Source organism: Haliaeetus albicilla, chromosome 7 (assembly GCF_947461875.1).
Source record: "Haliaeetus albicilla chromosome 7, bHalAlb1.1, whole genome shotgun sequence".
Lineage (NCBI taxonomy): Eukaryota > Metazoa > Chordata > Aves > Accipitriformes > Accipitridae > Haliaeetus > Haliaeetus albicilla.
In genome coordinates, this window is record NC_091489.1 from 16,008,717 (window position 1) to 16,025,133 (window position 16,417).

The following is a 16,417-nucleotide window of genomic DNA, read 5'->3' on the forward strand; positions in this document are numbered from 1 at the left end:
TCAAACTTCCAGATCATAAGTAATTCCTCACTGTGCCCAAGGATGTATTTGGAAATGTAAATTCAGAATTAATACTTCAGTGTGCTACTTCATAAGGAGAGAGGGAACATACAACCAGGTTGATCCTCTTCGACCCCTGAGAGTACTCCTATTTGTTAACTATGTGGCAATGAACTTAAGACGGTGATTTATGGAAGCCTGTTTGATCACTGTTCATCTTTGTTCTTCACTTACAGGCACTGTAGTGACCTTATTTACACCCAAGTTAATCATTAGGTCTTACAGAGTGTGGGGAACAGTGGGGGAAGGTAAGGGGTGGGAAGGGGTGAGGCAAAGGAGGGTTTCTTTTCTTAATTAAAGGCATTAGTGATTTTTAGAAGTTTTCAAAATGGCAGCAAAGAAACAGTGTCTCATACAGATACTCTCTCTTTATGCAGACTTGGCTTCACATCCCCAAACCAAGACTGCTACTGAGAGGATAGCGCCATCCCTGTGTGTGCTCTCTACCAAAACTTCCAGAAAACCCACCAGCTTCAGTAGTGCCCTCTGCACAAGTAACGGAGACCCGTAAGCAGAAAACTGTGAAGTACCAACTTATTTCCAAACTGTCGCCACAGAGGCTACCATGTACTCCTGTCTTCTGCTTACCATTAGCCAGAAAAGAATGAGGGCTCCCCACCCAAGGGGTAAAGCAATTCATCAAAACATTTGCTGTTCTTTGTCACTTCTATAAGCATCTTTGTTACTGAGGAAAAAAGTCCCAAAACCCTCTGAAAACTGTTATAAAACAGCCAGGAGACAGTGAGGATGTGACAAAATACCACCTGGGAAAGAAGATCACGTAACAGGAAAATACTGGGAATAAAAGGGAATACAGCCACAAGAGAAAAGATAGGGAGAAATTACTACTGAAAATTTCCATGAGAAATTCACCAAACAGAGACCATTTAACTGACCTTTAAACAGTCACACTGCTTCAACTACAGTAAGCACACAAATTTTTTGCATTATTTTCCTATCTAAGGGTTTATTTCAAATTGAGAGAAGTAGCAGTATCTCAAAAGCAAGCAATCCACAGGAGAGCATTATGGGCATATAATAACAGGGCAACATAGAAGTCTTCTTATCCCCAAGTTACTCACTCTAGACATCCCACCCCGCTCACGTGAAATAAGACAGACGTTTCTTTTACTCCCAAGGTTTTCAATTCCAATAGATATAAAACTGTCATCAACCTCTTGGTCTGCAGACACTAAACTTCCACTGTTTCCCCCTCTCACGCACACACACACTAATCCTGCTGAAAGATGCTGGAACGAGAGCCACAGAAACCAAACAAATGCATTTACTTGCAGACCACAGCTGAGAGCAGCAGCTCACACCCTCTTCCTAGAGGGGGAGCTGGCCAAGTCTGGGGAGTTTTGAGACAGAGAGGACAGGCCAGACCCCCACTCAGCCACATTCTCCATCTCCATGCCGAAACCTCCAGCAAAGGAAGCCTTTAGAGAAAACTGCGCAGCAATGCTCCCTGGCAAAGCAACAACCCAACTTAAAAAACAACTAACCAATTACACTCAGAGACAAAAATCAAAACTTCAGCCCACTTTATCCAGAGTTGGACTTCCATCAGCCCATACATCCCATCACCAAGACTCTGCCCATCTCCTTTACTGTTGCTAACAACTTCTTCACAACAGCATAGATAAATACTCTTCCAAAGAAATAAAATGGAAGCAAGTACGAGCACAAAATTCAATCACATGCAATATTAATATTAATCACAGTGACTACAGGCAACACAAAAGCACTGTCCCCTTTGAAGCATACTTCCTAAGGTGACTCCACGACTTGTCAACTTTAATAGGTGAGGCCTCTTCTGTGGGGAAAATAGGTCAACATCTTTGCAGTAAGAGTAATTCTTATACTCCTTATCAAGTTAAAAAAGAAAAAAAAAAAAGCCTTTGCTGACCCTAAAAATAAATACCGTCCTTCAACAGATCAAGCACAAAGTAATTTCATTTTCTAAAAGCAGTAACAGTACACTCTACATTACTTGTTTGTGTCTCTAGCACATGAAGCCTCTGTGCTTGACAACTTTATGTGGTTAATATGGCCCAACAACCCCCTGCCCTAGGGCGTTCATCACAAACATGCAATTAAGAGCTTGCCTTTTAAAAGTTTCATGGTATTTGTAGTTGAAGGAGTAGTTCATTAGTCACAAGAGCTCCTTTTCTTGAACTCTGGTAATTAACACTCTGATGCCTGTTCCCACAGTGGAAACAAGAGGGAACATTGCAAAACCGCCTGCCTCTTGGCTCCCAAGAAGAAATGGTGTGATCCCTTTAATTTGGTTTGGCTGCCTTCTCACACCACCATGTGGAACTGTTTTGGCTGATTGCAGCAAGGTCCATTACTCACATCTGCCTCTCCTTTGTGTATGCACCCTTGCAAACACTCTGATTACTGTTACACCCATGAGCTAGTCAGGGAGCAGGTTGCTGTAAGGCAACAGCTGATATAGTTGCCAGATAGCCAGCCTTTTAGATGACAACTTCCTACACTGTTACAAAACATTTATGACTAGCACCTTACAGTCTCACGGTCACCAGGGAGGCACAAGTACAGGCACATGAGAATCACCAGCCATCAGCACCTGCTAATCACATTAATATGTCATAGCAAGCTGAATGACATAAACAGAAAAATGCTGATGGTACATACTTCTTCCCATCAAGGACAGATCCCCAGGAGTCACTACTGGATTATCCTAGGAGACACTGTCATTACTTGGATGCATACATTACTTCATGTTAAAAATTCCCACAACATTTACATCAGGAATTCTAGCTTCTTAAAAGTTATTGTTTGCATTATTTTATATAGCACATCAGAGCCCCTTCCATGAGCCAGGACATGCAAGGAGCCTCAAGACCAAAGAACAGAAATCCCAACTCCTGTCCAAAGGGAGCTTGAAACAGAGAGAGGAACAGAAGATAAGGAATGACACTCCACCCCGCTGGACAGGTGATCATTTCACTGCACTAGCCATTGTCCTTCACTTGCAAAGGGCTGGGAAGGTTGATGCCATCACAGCTGACAGCTTTGAGTAGAGCTTTGCAGCAATGTCAAAAGGATCAGAAACCTTAAAGGTGTTCAGGTAAAGTAACCACTCAGTTCCCAAGAACAGATGAGGGAAGATCTTTTCCAACCTAAATGATTCTATGATTTTGTGATGCTAAGATGTGCAGAGCAAGGCTGGAAGGCCTGTCCACAAAGTTCTCAGAGTGAAAGCAGCCAGCATACATTTGAAGTAATAAAGGCAACAGCAGAGAGGGGAGAAGACCGAAACAGCACTCCTAGCTAGACAAAAAAAAACCAACAAACAAACAAAAAAACCCACCAAAATTTTGCAGCAGCAAAACATGCCAATAAACATTGTCCCAGTGACAGCGGAGACCTGCCTTGAGGCACCCAATACAATAGGTGTTTTAAAGCATATCACTGAAGCATCTCAGCTTCCTTTGAACAGACTGTGTCAAAAAACAAGTTTTATCAACTGCACAGTCAATCACCAAATCTCTCAGCTTCCCCATATTTTTATAATTACTTTAAATACCTAAAGCAATTGCTTCAAACAATTAGCTGCCTGACACATTTTCATTATTCCATGTCATCTTACAGCCCCAGTTATGTGTGCAGTGATGATGCTACTTCCTAAAATAGCAGAGACCTCACCAGAGTTCAAGTGCAACACCCCAGCTGCAAGAAAGACAAAGCCATCCAAGATCAACAGTGGCAAAGCTGACCGAGGGCTCTGTCTGAATCATACGCAAGTCCAAAATACCATCAACCTGACCAGGAGCCCTACCTCCTTCCTAGATATAAAGTGGAGCAGAGGAGGGCAGGAAAGAGCCCAATATCTATCTCAGCCACTCCATCTGACATCCCCATAAAGACTTTTTTTGTGATTATGAAGAGGCAAGAGCATGAGCAGATATTCCACTCTCTTAGTAGGGTAGCGACAAGATATTTCTGACCCTCTGCTGAAGCTCCAAACAAGTCTGATACTTTTAAGGCACAGCAAAGCACCATCAGATATTTGTAGGGAAGTCAGTCAATTCAATTGATGGCTACTTGCTTCTTTCTCACAGCATCTCAAGCTAAATTGGGGTTTGTTTGGTTTAGGTTTTTCTGGAAAGATGTTACAGAATACAACTTTATTGGTGCAGCTTCCAGGGAGTGCATAATTCCTAGGTGCCAGAAGCAACTCTAGGCAAGGCCCTCACATATATGGCTAACAAAACTGCTAGGGGGATGCTGCAGACAGAATGAAAAATACTTTAGATATTAATAAAAAACTAGTTTTCAAAAGTTAACAGATTTTTGAGAACACCCAGTGACAGAGAGGAATATTAAAGAGCAAAATATATTTCAGTAAAGCCACAAGAGATAATTAACTAAGTTTCCAACTATCATTTCAAAACACTCTTAATCCTTGGAAAACTGAGGATGACACTGGACAATAAAATTACATGCATTATGCTCAGTTATACATGGGTTAGAAACCACACAGTCCATTCAGTATTCTGCAGCAACCAAGCCATGTTAATTTGAGCAAAACTTGTAAGCGTGCATACAAACTGACAATCTGGGAAATGAGTACTTCTGTGAATGACAGCTCAACAAAAGTCTCCAGGCATGCCTAACATGAGACAGACTCTACTGGGAGCTCAAACTCCTCTCCAGATACACTGCCCTGAGAAAGCCAGTACTAATCTTACTACACTAAAAGCTGACATACAGTGTTGCTAGCAGTACTATGGCCACATTCCAGTGTCCAGCTGTCAAGTACCCTGTTTCAAGAGACAATTTTATGCACCAGAGATGCTCACTAGTTTGGAACCTAGGCACTGTGATGTGGTCTACGGAGACAAAATATTAAACAGCTTCTCAAAATATTCAAGACTAGCTACTTCAAAGGTTTGGTTCCAGCAACATCAATGGAAAAAAAATCATTTTCCAACTGGTTTCCCATCAGGGATAGCACCATAAGATAGGAGGGTTTCTGCTGTAAAAAGAAACTAATGTAGCCCCAGAAGATTGCTCCAAGTGTTTCTAATTACACCACAGCAATCTAAAAAGTATCAGCTACCCCAATATAATTACAATTGTTAGATGCTGCCTTTTTGTGCAATAGCATGTGGTGCTGCTCATCTTTCTACATAGCTTTAAAAGGTAATCCACCAATCAAAGGCACTGCACTGGAGACATACAAAGTAGAAAGGACAGAAGAGGTCAGTTATTATCACACTTGCATCTGCTATGACTCTAACATGCAGTATTTTAAGAACTCCGTGTTAAAATACACCAAATTTTTCATCAGATGCTGAATAGTACAAGATATAATTACAGCTCTCCCACATACAGATCACACTGATTACATTCCACAACTCTTTTGTATATCAGATGCCTATTGACTAGCAGTATTCCAACAACTCTAAATGCAGCTATGGTCTATTTTCTTAAGCAAGCATACACATAATTTTTTAAATGAGGATGCCCCCTCATTTCTTGTCATGAGCTGTTCTCAGGTGACCGATGGAGAAAGGAGGATCCACTAGATACAACATTGAACCAGGGCCTGCAAGTTTTCTTCCCCTGCTGCAGACATCATGGGATTAACCTGGTTGGAGACTGAAATGCTTGAACTCCCAGGATACTCAATGGAGACCTACTCAGTAATCAATGGAGCCCAGAGCACGATTCAACTCGCCCCAAAAGAGACACTGAGCGCAAGATCTGCTGAGCCACTCTCTAGGCTCCCGTGACAGGAATATAAACATCTAAATTAATCATGTCTTAATCCTGAGAGCCCCCACTGCCAGCTAGTACCTGCTATGGAACCACAGCATCCACCTCAGTCCATTTTAATGCTTCAGCTTCAGCACTGCTGCAAACCCACACCTACCCTCCCAAATAAGCAATGAATCTCATTCTTGGTCAAATGCCAATATTACATGTTCCTCCAAGATTACCATTAAATCCTAATCATAACTGAGGGCAAACTGTGTACCTAACTTTTTTTTTAATGAAGTGATGTCTAACACATGTTATTGTGAGATACAACCAAAACCAGCAAGAAATAAAAGTGTTATTGGCAGGTTTGATTTCCAAGTTCTTGTTTTGATCATGTATGGATTTATTTATCTAGTGTTATTGTCTGAAATAGTGTGAATGATGTATAGTTAGAGAAAAGATGAAAGATTGTTTTTAAATCTTAAAACAAGGAAATAACTACAATGGTTTTATGTTTACACAGAGACTACAAATTTTAAAGAAAAAAAATTTAAGCATACAGAATTTATAGCATATTTATCTTTTGTCTCCTCTTTCTTCTGAAGTTTCCATTACAGCTTGCGTTAGAAATGCCAACAATTACTAGGTTTTCCGTTTTGCCATAGTCCTTTTAAAATTCTGTTTGCTGAAGCTAACACAATACAAAGGGCAAGAATCCTACACCTTGCAAAGGATGGGCGAGTGAAGCAATGAATATGCATCACCATTAGAACTACTCAGAAAAGAAAAACAAAAACCAAAACCACTCATGTCAGAGAAGGCATCTGCATTTCACTAGGTTCCCACTTTTCCTCTACAATAGTCTCCCCAGCACAGCTCCATCCTCTGGTCCCTGCACACGTTTTTAAGTCCACATTCTTCAGGCATGTCTGAACTTGTTCTTATAGCCCTCCTTCCTCAGGGGTTGTCCTACATAGGAGGAGAAAAAAAAAAGTCTTCAACCCTTACTGTTCCCTTCTCCCTCCCCACCCCCACAGCCAAGCACACATCTCAGCAATGCAGTGCTAACGTACCTGCTCAGGTACAGCTTTCTGCCTGCTGCCGCAGTGGGATAGCAGCCAACTCAAAATTAAATTTTCAAGGCACTGAAGTTATGATATTGCTGTCCCAATGAAACAGACTGGTAGATTTTCATTCTTCTATTTACATGTCCACCTGTCACCGAAGGGTTGTCTTTTGGCCAACACTGCAAGGACACAGCTCTTTCACAATGCTAGTTCAGGAGGAGGAAAAAAGTACTGCCAAGACCTGAAGCTCAGAACAAAGCATCTTTGGAACAGGCAATAGCAGTAATATCACAACAGAAGGCAGAAATACTCTCTCATTAGAGAAGGGTCTTTTACAAGCTACGAAAGCTAGAAAGCCCAACAGAAGCCCTTAACCAGCCTGCCTCACTGTCCCGCTACACTCGTAATATACCCAAAGGAGGGAATACCTTGAGCCCTTCCCTTCTGTTCTGGCTAGGAAAGCATCTGTACCAGACAAGATATCTTTTATTAATGACAAAATGGGCATATTGCAAAGCTTTTCATAATGCATTCACCCAGCAAACTTCATTCCAGTAATACAAGACTCTGTGGGATAACGAAAGATATTAATGATAAAAGGATGGCAACCTAAGCAACATACATTTTGCACACACAAGAGACATAAGGATCATTAGCCTAGAAGCATGTACCAACACTTGCTTTAGCAGAAGCCTTAGCCCTTGATAAGCACCAATTAAGTTTCAAATGGAGTTCTTTCCTTTGATCAAGGAGAAAGATAAGATCACATTTATGCCACAGAGCTTTGATTGCAACAGCACACCAGACACTTTGCTTACCTACACCTAACTACCAGTATAAGAAACAGTCCAAAAAAATAAAGAGGTTTTGTCACTACAGTGACAAAGAACTGTCCTCATGTAAAAGGGTATCAGAGAAGCATGTACAAGAAACCACATGAACTCAGCACTGATGCAATATTATAACATAATTTGGCCAGATACCGAATGCATGCCTGTAGACCAATGTTACGGAGGTCAGTGATTTGATCTCAACAAATGAAACACAGATGCCTGGTTTCATCCAGCATGTGTGATGTTTGATGAAAATTAGCTATATTTCGTAATATCATAAATATCTATTTTAATAGGTAATGAATGTTTAAAGCCAGTGAAACAGATGAGGCTGAATCAGTGTACCTCCCGCAGATCCTCCAAGCTGTGAAATGTTATTGCTTGTGCTCCAAAAAGATGGGGGCGGGCATATGCAAACCTGCAGGCAATTTCCTCATGCAAAGGAAGCGTGGCCCAGGGATCTGAATGACAGCCTTAGACTCCAAAGTCATCTCACTCTGGTAATGAGAGCCCAAATGACAAAAGGACTGTATACCCTGCCTAACATCAGACAGAGATCCACAGTCAAACAGCATTTTTATTTGAATTTCCTAGCTCTTACTGCAGCCCTGTGGACAAACACACTATGATCTGTGAGCAATCCCACAACCACAAGAACCTGGGTCCTGAAGAACTACTGTAAATATGCAAGAGGTTGCTATAGAGGCTCAAGCTCCATTAACTCCTGTCCACCCTTCCTTTCCTCCCCCCAAGCTAGCCTTGAAAACGTCAGTACCCCACCACCTCCTTCTTTTGACAGGACTGATATATTTGGGATATGTGGAAGACTGAACAAGGAGACACTGCAGAAACACCATCCCTCTAGGTAGGCGAGGCCTGACTGCGCGACGTTGTTGGGAAAACGCAAGGTACAAATTAAGGCCAATATCATCGCTTTTATGGAAAAAAACACAGTGGTAATCAGCTTTTCCCACTTAATTCACAGAGCCACTGTTTGGACTTACTCATTAACATACCTCCTGTGTGAAGCTTCCCTGTAAGTGAAAATCTTGTCCTAAGATGATGTAGCAAACCAAAAACTGAGCAGTCTCGCCACTTGTTCTGCAATCCCGAACTGTCACTAGTCATCATTTGTTTGATGTACCTGGAAGAAGCTCATCTGTTAGAGCATGACTTAAACCAGGCGATCCAGAAGTTTAGATTTAAGAAATCAAAAGGACAGAACAAACAGCACCCAAAAAACCCCACATGCTTTTGAATACTTGCTGACAGGCTGTATGCACACATCACTCGTAACTGCAATTCGCCTAGTAGCATGTGTTGGATAAGCACCTTTGTCAGGGTCTTTCACTTAAGAAAATAAAACATCATGACAAATTTCAACATGTATTTTATCCAGTGCCCTGTACTTTGTCTTCCCTTAGCTCTTGCAGCATGCTAGACAGTGTAGAGACAGAGAGGGGCATGATCCTTGGCCAAGAGCATTTATGTGCTGAAAACATGGGGTCCCAGACGGAAGTGCAAGGAATGAACACATAACAAGAGTTATGAAAATCTGACACACACACAACTTTTCATCAAAAATGAGGCTTTTCCTACAGAAGTATCTGACAACAGATACAAATGTCTTCCTGTCACTCAAGGAAAATCTTTAAAGGAACAAGGAAAAAAGCAACCGACCCACTGGCCAATCTCTGCATCTTCTACTGAGCAGTTAGAAGAAATTTCTCTTAAGTATACCACCTTACATCTTTAGTTGGTTAATACTGAGCAAGCATCTTTGCTCTTAACACGACTACCTATGTTCGGATACTACCTAAATATACCTCGTATACCTAAAGTTCATTGTCAGAGTTTCACCACATTCCTCCGCAAAGGTTACAATCAACTTTCCACGAATGCCTATTGTGATTTTAGCACTTTAAGTGTCACTTTTCCAGGCATTATGCTGACAGCATTCAACTTTCAGACTTTCTGATGTTTGGTTAAAATAGTTTGACAGCAACTTAATGGCAAACAAACAGAGCTGGCTGTGAACATGAAAAGCTCAGGGCGGGGCAAATTAAAAAAATCACAGAACCCACAAGCAGCTCAAGAAAGTGCAACAGCAAAAAACCACGAAAACACGATCTAGTCACATGAACAGAGGCTAACTTTGGTTTATTTTTTTCATACACATTCACTGATCTTAGCAACAATGAATGAATAATTTTAAGACTGCAGTAGTACAAACTCATTGTGCAACATTCACTTCTGTTTCAACCCACAAATAAACAGAGGTATTTAGTATATTCACCTTTTGCTAGTAAAACATTCTGGGCCAGCTATATTCAGAATTTCAGCTGAGATCTGCAAAGAGTGGTTATTCAATGTCCTTTTCTGACCTATTTAACAAATACTCTATAGCACTATTTTTTAAGTAACCAGGTAAACAGTTGAAAGAGATTCTTCTGCAGCCCCAGTTATGGGCAACTCTCTATTCTTCTTCACTGAAGGCAAAATACCCTGTCTCAAAAAATAACCAGGGTTGTCTTAGTGTTAGATTTTTGCAAATAATTTGAACACAACAGCATTCACCTGAGAGTAGCTAAAATGAAAGGAAGGCTAAAAAAAAAACTCCAGTGTCATGTATTACCCATAACTGTTTCTAAAAGCCAGCTATAGTTTGCAGCTCCCAGAGCACACAGTTAACTTGACTGACCGTGTTGAAATCTCCCTGGGTAAGCAAGATAGCTCTAAAAAAAGAACATCAGGCCCTCACGATTAATTGCTAACTATTAATAAATTAGGATATTTCTCCCAGGCATACCTATAAATAAACGTAGTTGCCCGAAAGCTTTACCAGGAATGGAAATCAGAGTATTTCATGATATAACAGGCACAGGAATAAGCGATATCCATGAACTACCGAGGAAGGGAATAACAGAACCTGGAGTGCAATAAAGAGACCAAAGCAAACGCTTGATCCCCAGCTAACCAAGTCTACAGCTACAGGGACAAAGGCCAAATTGTAATGGAGCCTCACAACAACGGAGGCTTCTAACCACAAGCGCGTCAAACTGTCTTTACCGTGTAAAATTTGGCTTGAAGTCACAACTCACATAAGTATGTGAGGCCTGGGGGCAGGGGGAAAAGACAGATCAGGCTACAGCAAACAAAGAGAAGGCACATCAATGTTCTCTAATAAGACAGTGACATTTCTCACACAGGAGGCTCTACCCCATATGCAGCTTTCTTCCTCCTCGCATCTTTTGAGGAATGACCTTAGCTGTGGGGTTTTCAGTAGCCAGGGGCTTCCGAGACCATAGAAAATTTCTCCACATCATCAGATCACTCAATTTCCTTCAAATTGTTGCTACATCAGTAACATTAAGACACTTTTGGGCTGGATATTTCTCCATATGAACAGCCCTATGGAACTAAACAGGTTATTGCTGGTTTCTGCACCCAGGATAGCCCAGAAGACTGCAAGCCCACAATCAAACCCCACAATCAAACAAATACCAGCAGCATACTCCAGATGTGCTACAACTTCCATGGCCATACACCTGTCCCACAATAACCTGAATAACTGCAGGGATCCCTATTGAGGGGCTCTGGGGGAATTCAGTCTCACATGCACACAAGGGAGTGCCAAGAGATACAGGTGAGGACTTTGAGCCCATAAGCATCTTAGCCTGCACAGGAGCAAGCCCTCAGGTCAACCGCCACACCATCCAGATGTTAGTTTATACCCCAAGGATCAACTCACTAAAAAAAAAAAAAAAATCCACAAAAACCAAAACACCTCCAGACAAATGAAAAGAAAAAAACCAAACATGTCTTCTCAGTATAGTCAGGAAAACAGTACATGCTATATATTTCAAAGAGCATAAACTCCATGTCAACCATGCCACAAGTCAAATCAACACAGCATCCTAGCCAAAGAAGTACCTTTTCAAGGATGAATATGGCCCCTAAATATTATCTGAATTTGTATCGTGCTGCAAGAGAAACATATAACTACACCATCACTTCTTCTAGACAGAAATTGAGGAGGTGCTTATAAAAATATCAGATATAGTTTTCAAACACTGATGCTGTAGCTAAAAAGTCATCACATCTTTGGTCGAAGCTTGAGAAACATCTCACCTACAGAGAAAATTGCTAGCAAGTAAAAGCACAACTTCCTCAGCAGCTTTGGTTTAACTAGACCTTATTAGCTACATAGCCTGCTACTGTCAGTACAGCACCCTCTGCCAGAAAAAAACACCCTTGTTCGCAAAAAATAGCAGCATTCTAGTCTGAATTAGCAGGAGAACACAAGCAACTGCGTTTTGTATCAGCTGTTGTTGGTAACAATGAACAGAGCACTTTTTATTTAAAGCCCAACTACAAAAATCTAAAAATACTTATGTTCAGCTTACTAATTCTTGATAGGTTCTATTTTAAATTCTAGATAAATGCTATTTACAGTATTTACCTAGGAGTGAACAGCTGGAAATGACAGAGCAAAACCCTTCAGGATAACATCTGTTAAAAAAAGTTAGTTCAAAAGCCACTTCACAAAAAAAAAAAAAAAAAAAAAAAAAAAGAGGCATGTTCACCAAGAGCAAATAAGCTAACTGTCCAGCAGTGGTCACACAGCTTACTTCTGGACTTTGTTTTTTGGGGTTTGTTTCATGGAACACAGGGAAGTTCCCATGCTTCTTTTGGTTTGGAAAAGTTATTTAAAAATTTAAAAAAATCAATTTATAGGTGTTTGACTGTAAAAAGATTTGGAAGGAAAAAAAAGGTTCCTGGAAAAATATTCTCATTTTTACATTGAGTATTAAAATGGACCACTTATCTCTGCTACTCTCTACATTTTTTCACGATATTTTTATCATTGTACAATAAGCATGCATCATTATCTGCAAAACAATCTCCCCACTGAGAGCTGGCATCTCCCATCACAGTTATTTATGTCATTCTAGAATACATCTCCATGGCACCACAGCACTAACTAGAGGCAGCAGATATCACCAGCTTGATCAGTTCAGTGAAGATCATGCTATCACCCTCCCTAGGTGGCACGTGTAAGAAAACAAATGGCATAAGGTCCCCTCCAATCACTTGTTCTATAAAACTAACCTTGAGAATTAAATATAATATTCATAAGGTAAAATACAGATATTGGTCTTTGGTCAAACATAAAATCCAGTGGTTGTGAACTACACAGTAAATAACCATTTCAGATTAAAAAAAAAAAACAAACTATGAAATATTGTGCTAATAAGGCTGTTAGCTAGCTATTACAGTGTCCATTTTAATGTGCAGAGATGAAAGCGTAACCATAAAGAAAAATTTTCCGCATCTCATTTCTTTATTACAGTCTTGTCATGCAGGGAGTCACATAAAATGACGCTGTGCACCAAAGAGGTCAAAAGCTTACCTAGAAACTGAAAAACAACAGCAGAAACAAAAGTCACCAGCAGTCTTTAATTTATTCCTTTGCATTTCAAAGGACACGTGTTTGCATTAGTCAGAAGATCCACCTCCCAACTACAGCCAGCCCTCAAATTATTCTGCATAACACTAATTGAGGGTCCAGCTAAAGAGTTCCCTGTTCAAGGAACCTGCGAGTAAAATAAATTATGCAAGAAAGCAAGCCAAGCATGCCTAAGTATAATAAAGCCTTTTAAAATGATTAGCAGGTTTACTCTTTAATCTGGCAAGGTAACAAACTTTCAGCGCCCAAGAGAAAAAACACAATGAAGGAAAAGCATTATATAAATATTCCACATGCCAAAGCAAAAAGCTTATTTCATTGGAACAATGCACTCCTGTTTCAATCAATACCAAACTGAAAAAAAAAAAAAAAGAGCTCTTTCTCTGTAAGTTATTTGTACGTTAACGCATAACTTCACAGCACGTTTGCCTGGAATCCTCTTCTCACAAAGGCTGCTTGGACGGTCCCTCACTGGCACCGGCCCCTCCACGCACATGTTCACGCTCAGGAGGGCTGGGAGTATCCATCTCGCACTGTATGAAAACATGAGCCTGCTTTCCAAATTTGCCTCAGTCTTGGGCCGAACTACTGCCAAGCGCTGACCGCAGGCACGCAGTCTAATCGGCATTATGGTCCTGAGACAGAGGGGTAATGGCTGCTGCAAGTAAACGCTGCTCCTAATCCAGGGAAACTTTCTCCTCTGAAAACATTCCTAACTTCGCACCAACTTCAACGCCAGCAAAGCCTGCGAAAATACTTTACGTAACGAAAGACAATCACGCTAAAGCGTAGTCCTACGAGAAGACAGAAGCGCATTTCTTAAGTCATAAGTCCCTCACCTAACTCCTAGCTATCTCCCTTTTGATTTATGCCCCGCAGAGCGGCAACTGCGAGAGCGACATCCCGATCGGCATTCAGAAACCACGCGCAGGGTCCGACCGGAGTTGACAAAACTGAGCTTTAACCGGCCTTCAGGGAAAAACCCGAAGACACCCAAGGCTGCAGAGGTGCCGGGGCAGGAACGGGGCACCTGGCGGGCACCACCCGCCGCCCGCTCCGTCCCCCCCTTCTCTTCTCCCTGTCTCCCACCACAGAGCTTCCCTTCACCCGCCAGTCCCGCTGAGGCTTTCCGCAGCTCTGCCGACGTCGTGAGCAAACCTCGGAGCGGAGTAGGAAGTTTTGATAGGCGGGAGAGGGCGAGAAACACGCGGGCACACACGGGAGGTGATGGACGGACGGACGGACAGACGGGCGAAGGGGCTGCTGTTCAGCTCTCCGAGCGGGAGCCCGGCGTTTTAATCCCATCACCGTCAAGCAGGATTAAGAGTTCTTGCTTACTTGAGCTAGTTTATCAAGCTTCTGCTTAACTTACAAAACTGGAGTTTTCTCGACCAGCGAGTGGCTTTTGCTTGGCAAGCTGGAAGTTAACTTCCACCGACCGACTACCTGCCTGAAGAACAGCCACTGCTACCTCAGCGCAGGCACACCGCCCCAGAAGAAGGGGACCGAGCCCTGAGGGGACCCCACTGCACAAATCTGCACCCCGAGCCAGCCCGGTGCAAAACTCACCTTCCCCACGTCCAAAAAAACAAACGAAAAAAAAAAACCAAAACAAAAACCAAAACACAAAACCCACAACGCGACGTACGCCCAAGCGCACTACCAGGTACGGCGATAAGTCGGGAGGGAAGGTAACAAGCAACCCCCAAGCAGCACACGCCGGGGCGGCCACGGAGCCGGGGCCGAGGCGCTGGCAAAGGCCCCGCTCGCCCCACCGGGGAGCCCGGCTCCGGGAAGAGAAGCCGCGGCGGCCGGTCACCCCCGAGCCCGACGCCGGCAAGTTCCCGCGGCGCAAACCCGGTCGGACGGGCTCCCTCTCTCACCCTTCGTCCAGTCCACCACTTGCTTCGGGCTCCACCTGGTTACCGGCTCCATGGCGGGCACAACCGCCCGCGGGAGACCGCAACCGGGCTCGTCCGGACGCGAACTCGCTCCCCTCTCAAGTTCCCATCCCGGCAGCACCGCTCCGGGGCCGCCCCCCTCCCCACAGCCTGGCTCCTCCCACCGGCCGCGGACCGGCCCCGCCCCGCTGTCGCTCCGCCCCCAGGTGCCGTACCCCGGGCGGGGGCCGGGCCGGGCGCAGCCCCCGCTTCGCTTAACGCTTTCATTTCGTTACTGCGGGCCACATCCAGCCTCGACTGCCGTGGGTGTAGGTCTGCCCTGGGAGGCAGCCGAGCCCACCCTACGAGACCCCTCAGGCGTGTCACGTCTGAGAGCCACCGCTCTTGGGACCCCGCGGTGAGGCAAAGCTCGCTTTTCTTTAAAGCGAGGTGCAGTTTTAACCGTCCTAGGTGTGAAGACCAGCCCGGGAAATTTAGAGAATCCAGGCAGGGAGCAAGCGAACAGAAGTTATTACTAGAAGCAGGAATTGCTACGAGTCACATCACCCCTGCTGTCCTGTTAACGTTGCTTAATTTGCACTCGGTGACTAATGCGATTTTTTTTTCGTTAAACCAACATATTTTGGAGGCCCAGGGTTTCCACGTACACCGGGGAGGGAGGGCGCACCGCTGAGGTGGCTCTGTGTGCGGTGACACCACGGTGGGGAAAGGGAAGGAGCGATGGACGTACGGGACTTTTCCCTTTGCACGGGGGTGGCCCGCCAGGCAGATGGGCGGCAATTCGGGAGCCACCCGGCATCCTGCCCTGGGAAGTGGCGACCTGCCCGTGGGGTGGAGCGGCAGCCGGGTTCTTTACCCCGCTTCGGTGGCGGCTCTGTGTGAGTCACGGCCCCGTGGCAATTTCAGCAGCAACTGCAGACTGCCTTCAACCGCACTTGTCCCAGTATTGGCATTTGGGTTTTTTGTTTCTGAATCCTGCACTTAAAAGAGTCCTTGGGTGTGGAGGCTGTCTCACCATAATAGATTACTTCTGTTTTGCTGTTCTCAATTGGGAGCTACATTAAGCCGTCAGCTATACCTCAGGCTCGCGTTCCTCAGAGGCATTGTGTCACTTGTGTCCTGGCCACCTCCTGAAGCCCATGTAAGCCCCTACTGAGCATCTACTCAGAAGTTTTAAGTGCTGACCTCCAAAACTGTGCCCAGCATACCAACTTCCACCATTCCTTGCTACTGAACACGTAACTCAGCCTACAACCACATTTCCAATAACAAAGCAGCAAGGAGACATGGAGAAACCAGGCATTTTTACTGCGTGCATCACTTAGGCAATCTGGTTCAGCAGCAAATTCC

The 16,417-nt window shown here is 43.6% G+C and overlaps 1 protein-coding gene across 1 annotated transcript in view; it reads right to left on the reverse strand.

Moving 5' to 3' along the window:
* The window catches only part of CNKSR3 (CNKSR family member 3), a 64,128-nt gene extending 48,853 nt beyond the window's left edge, over positions 1-15,275 (reverse strand). Inside the window, exon 1 of the mRNA XM_069787054.1 lies at positions 15,050-15,275. Within this exon, the coding sequence (XP_069643155.1) occupies positions 15,050-15,101 (52 nt within the window). The 5' untranslated portion in view covers positions 15,102-15,275. The remainder of the gene's footprint in view (positions 1-15,049) is intronic.
* Between the last annotated feature and the right edge of the window lie 1,142 nt (positions 15,276-16,417).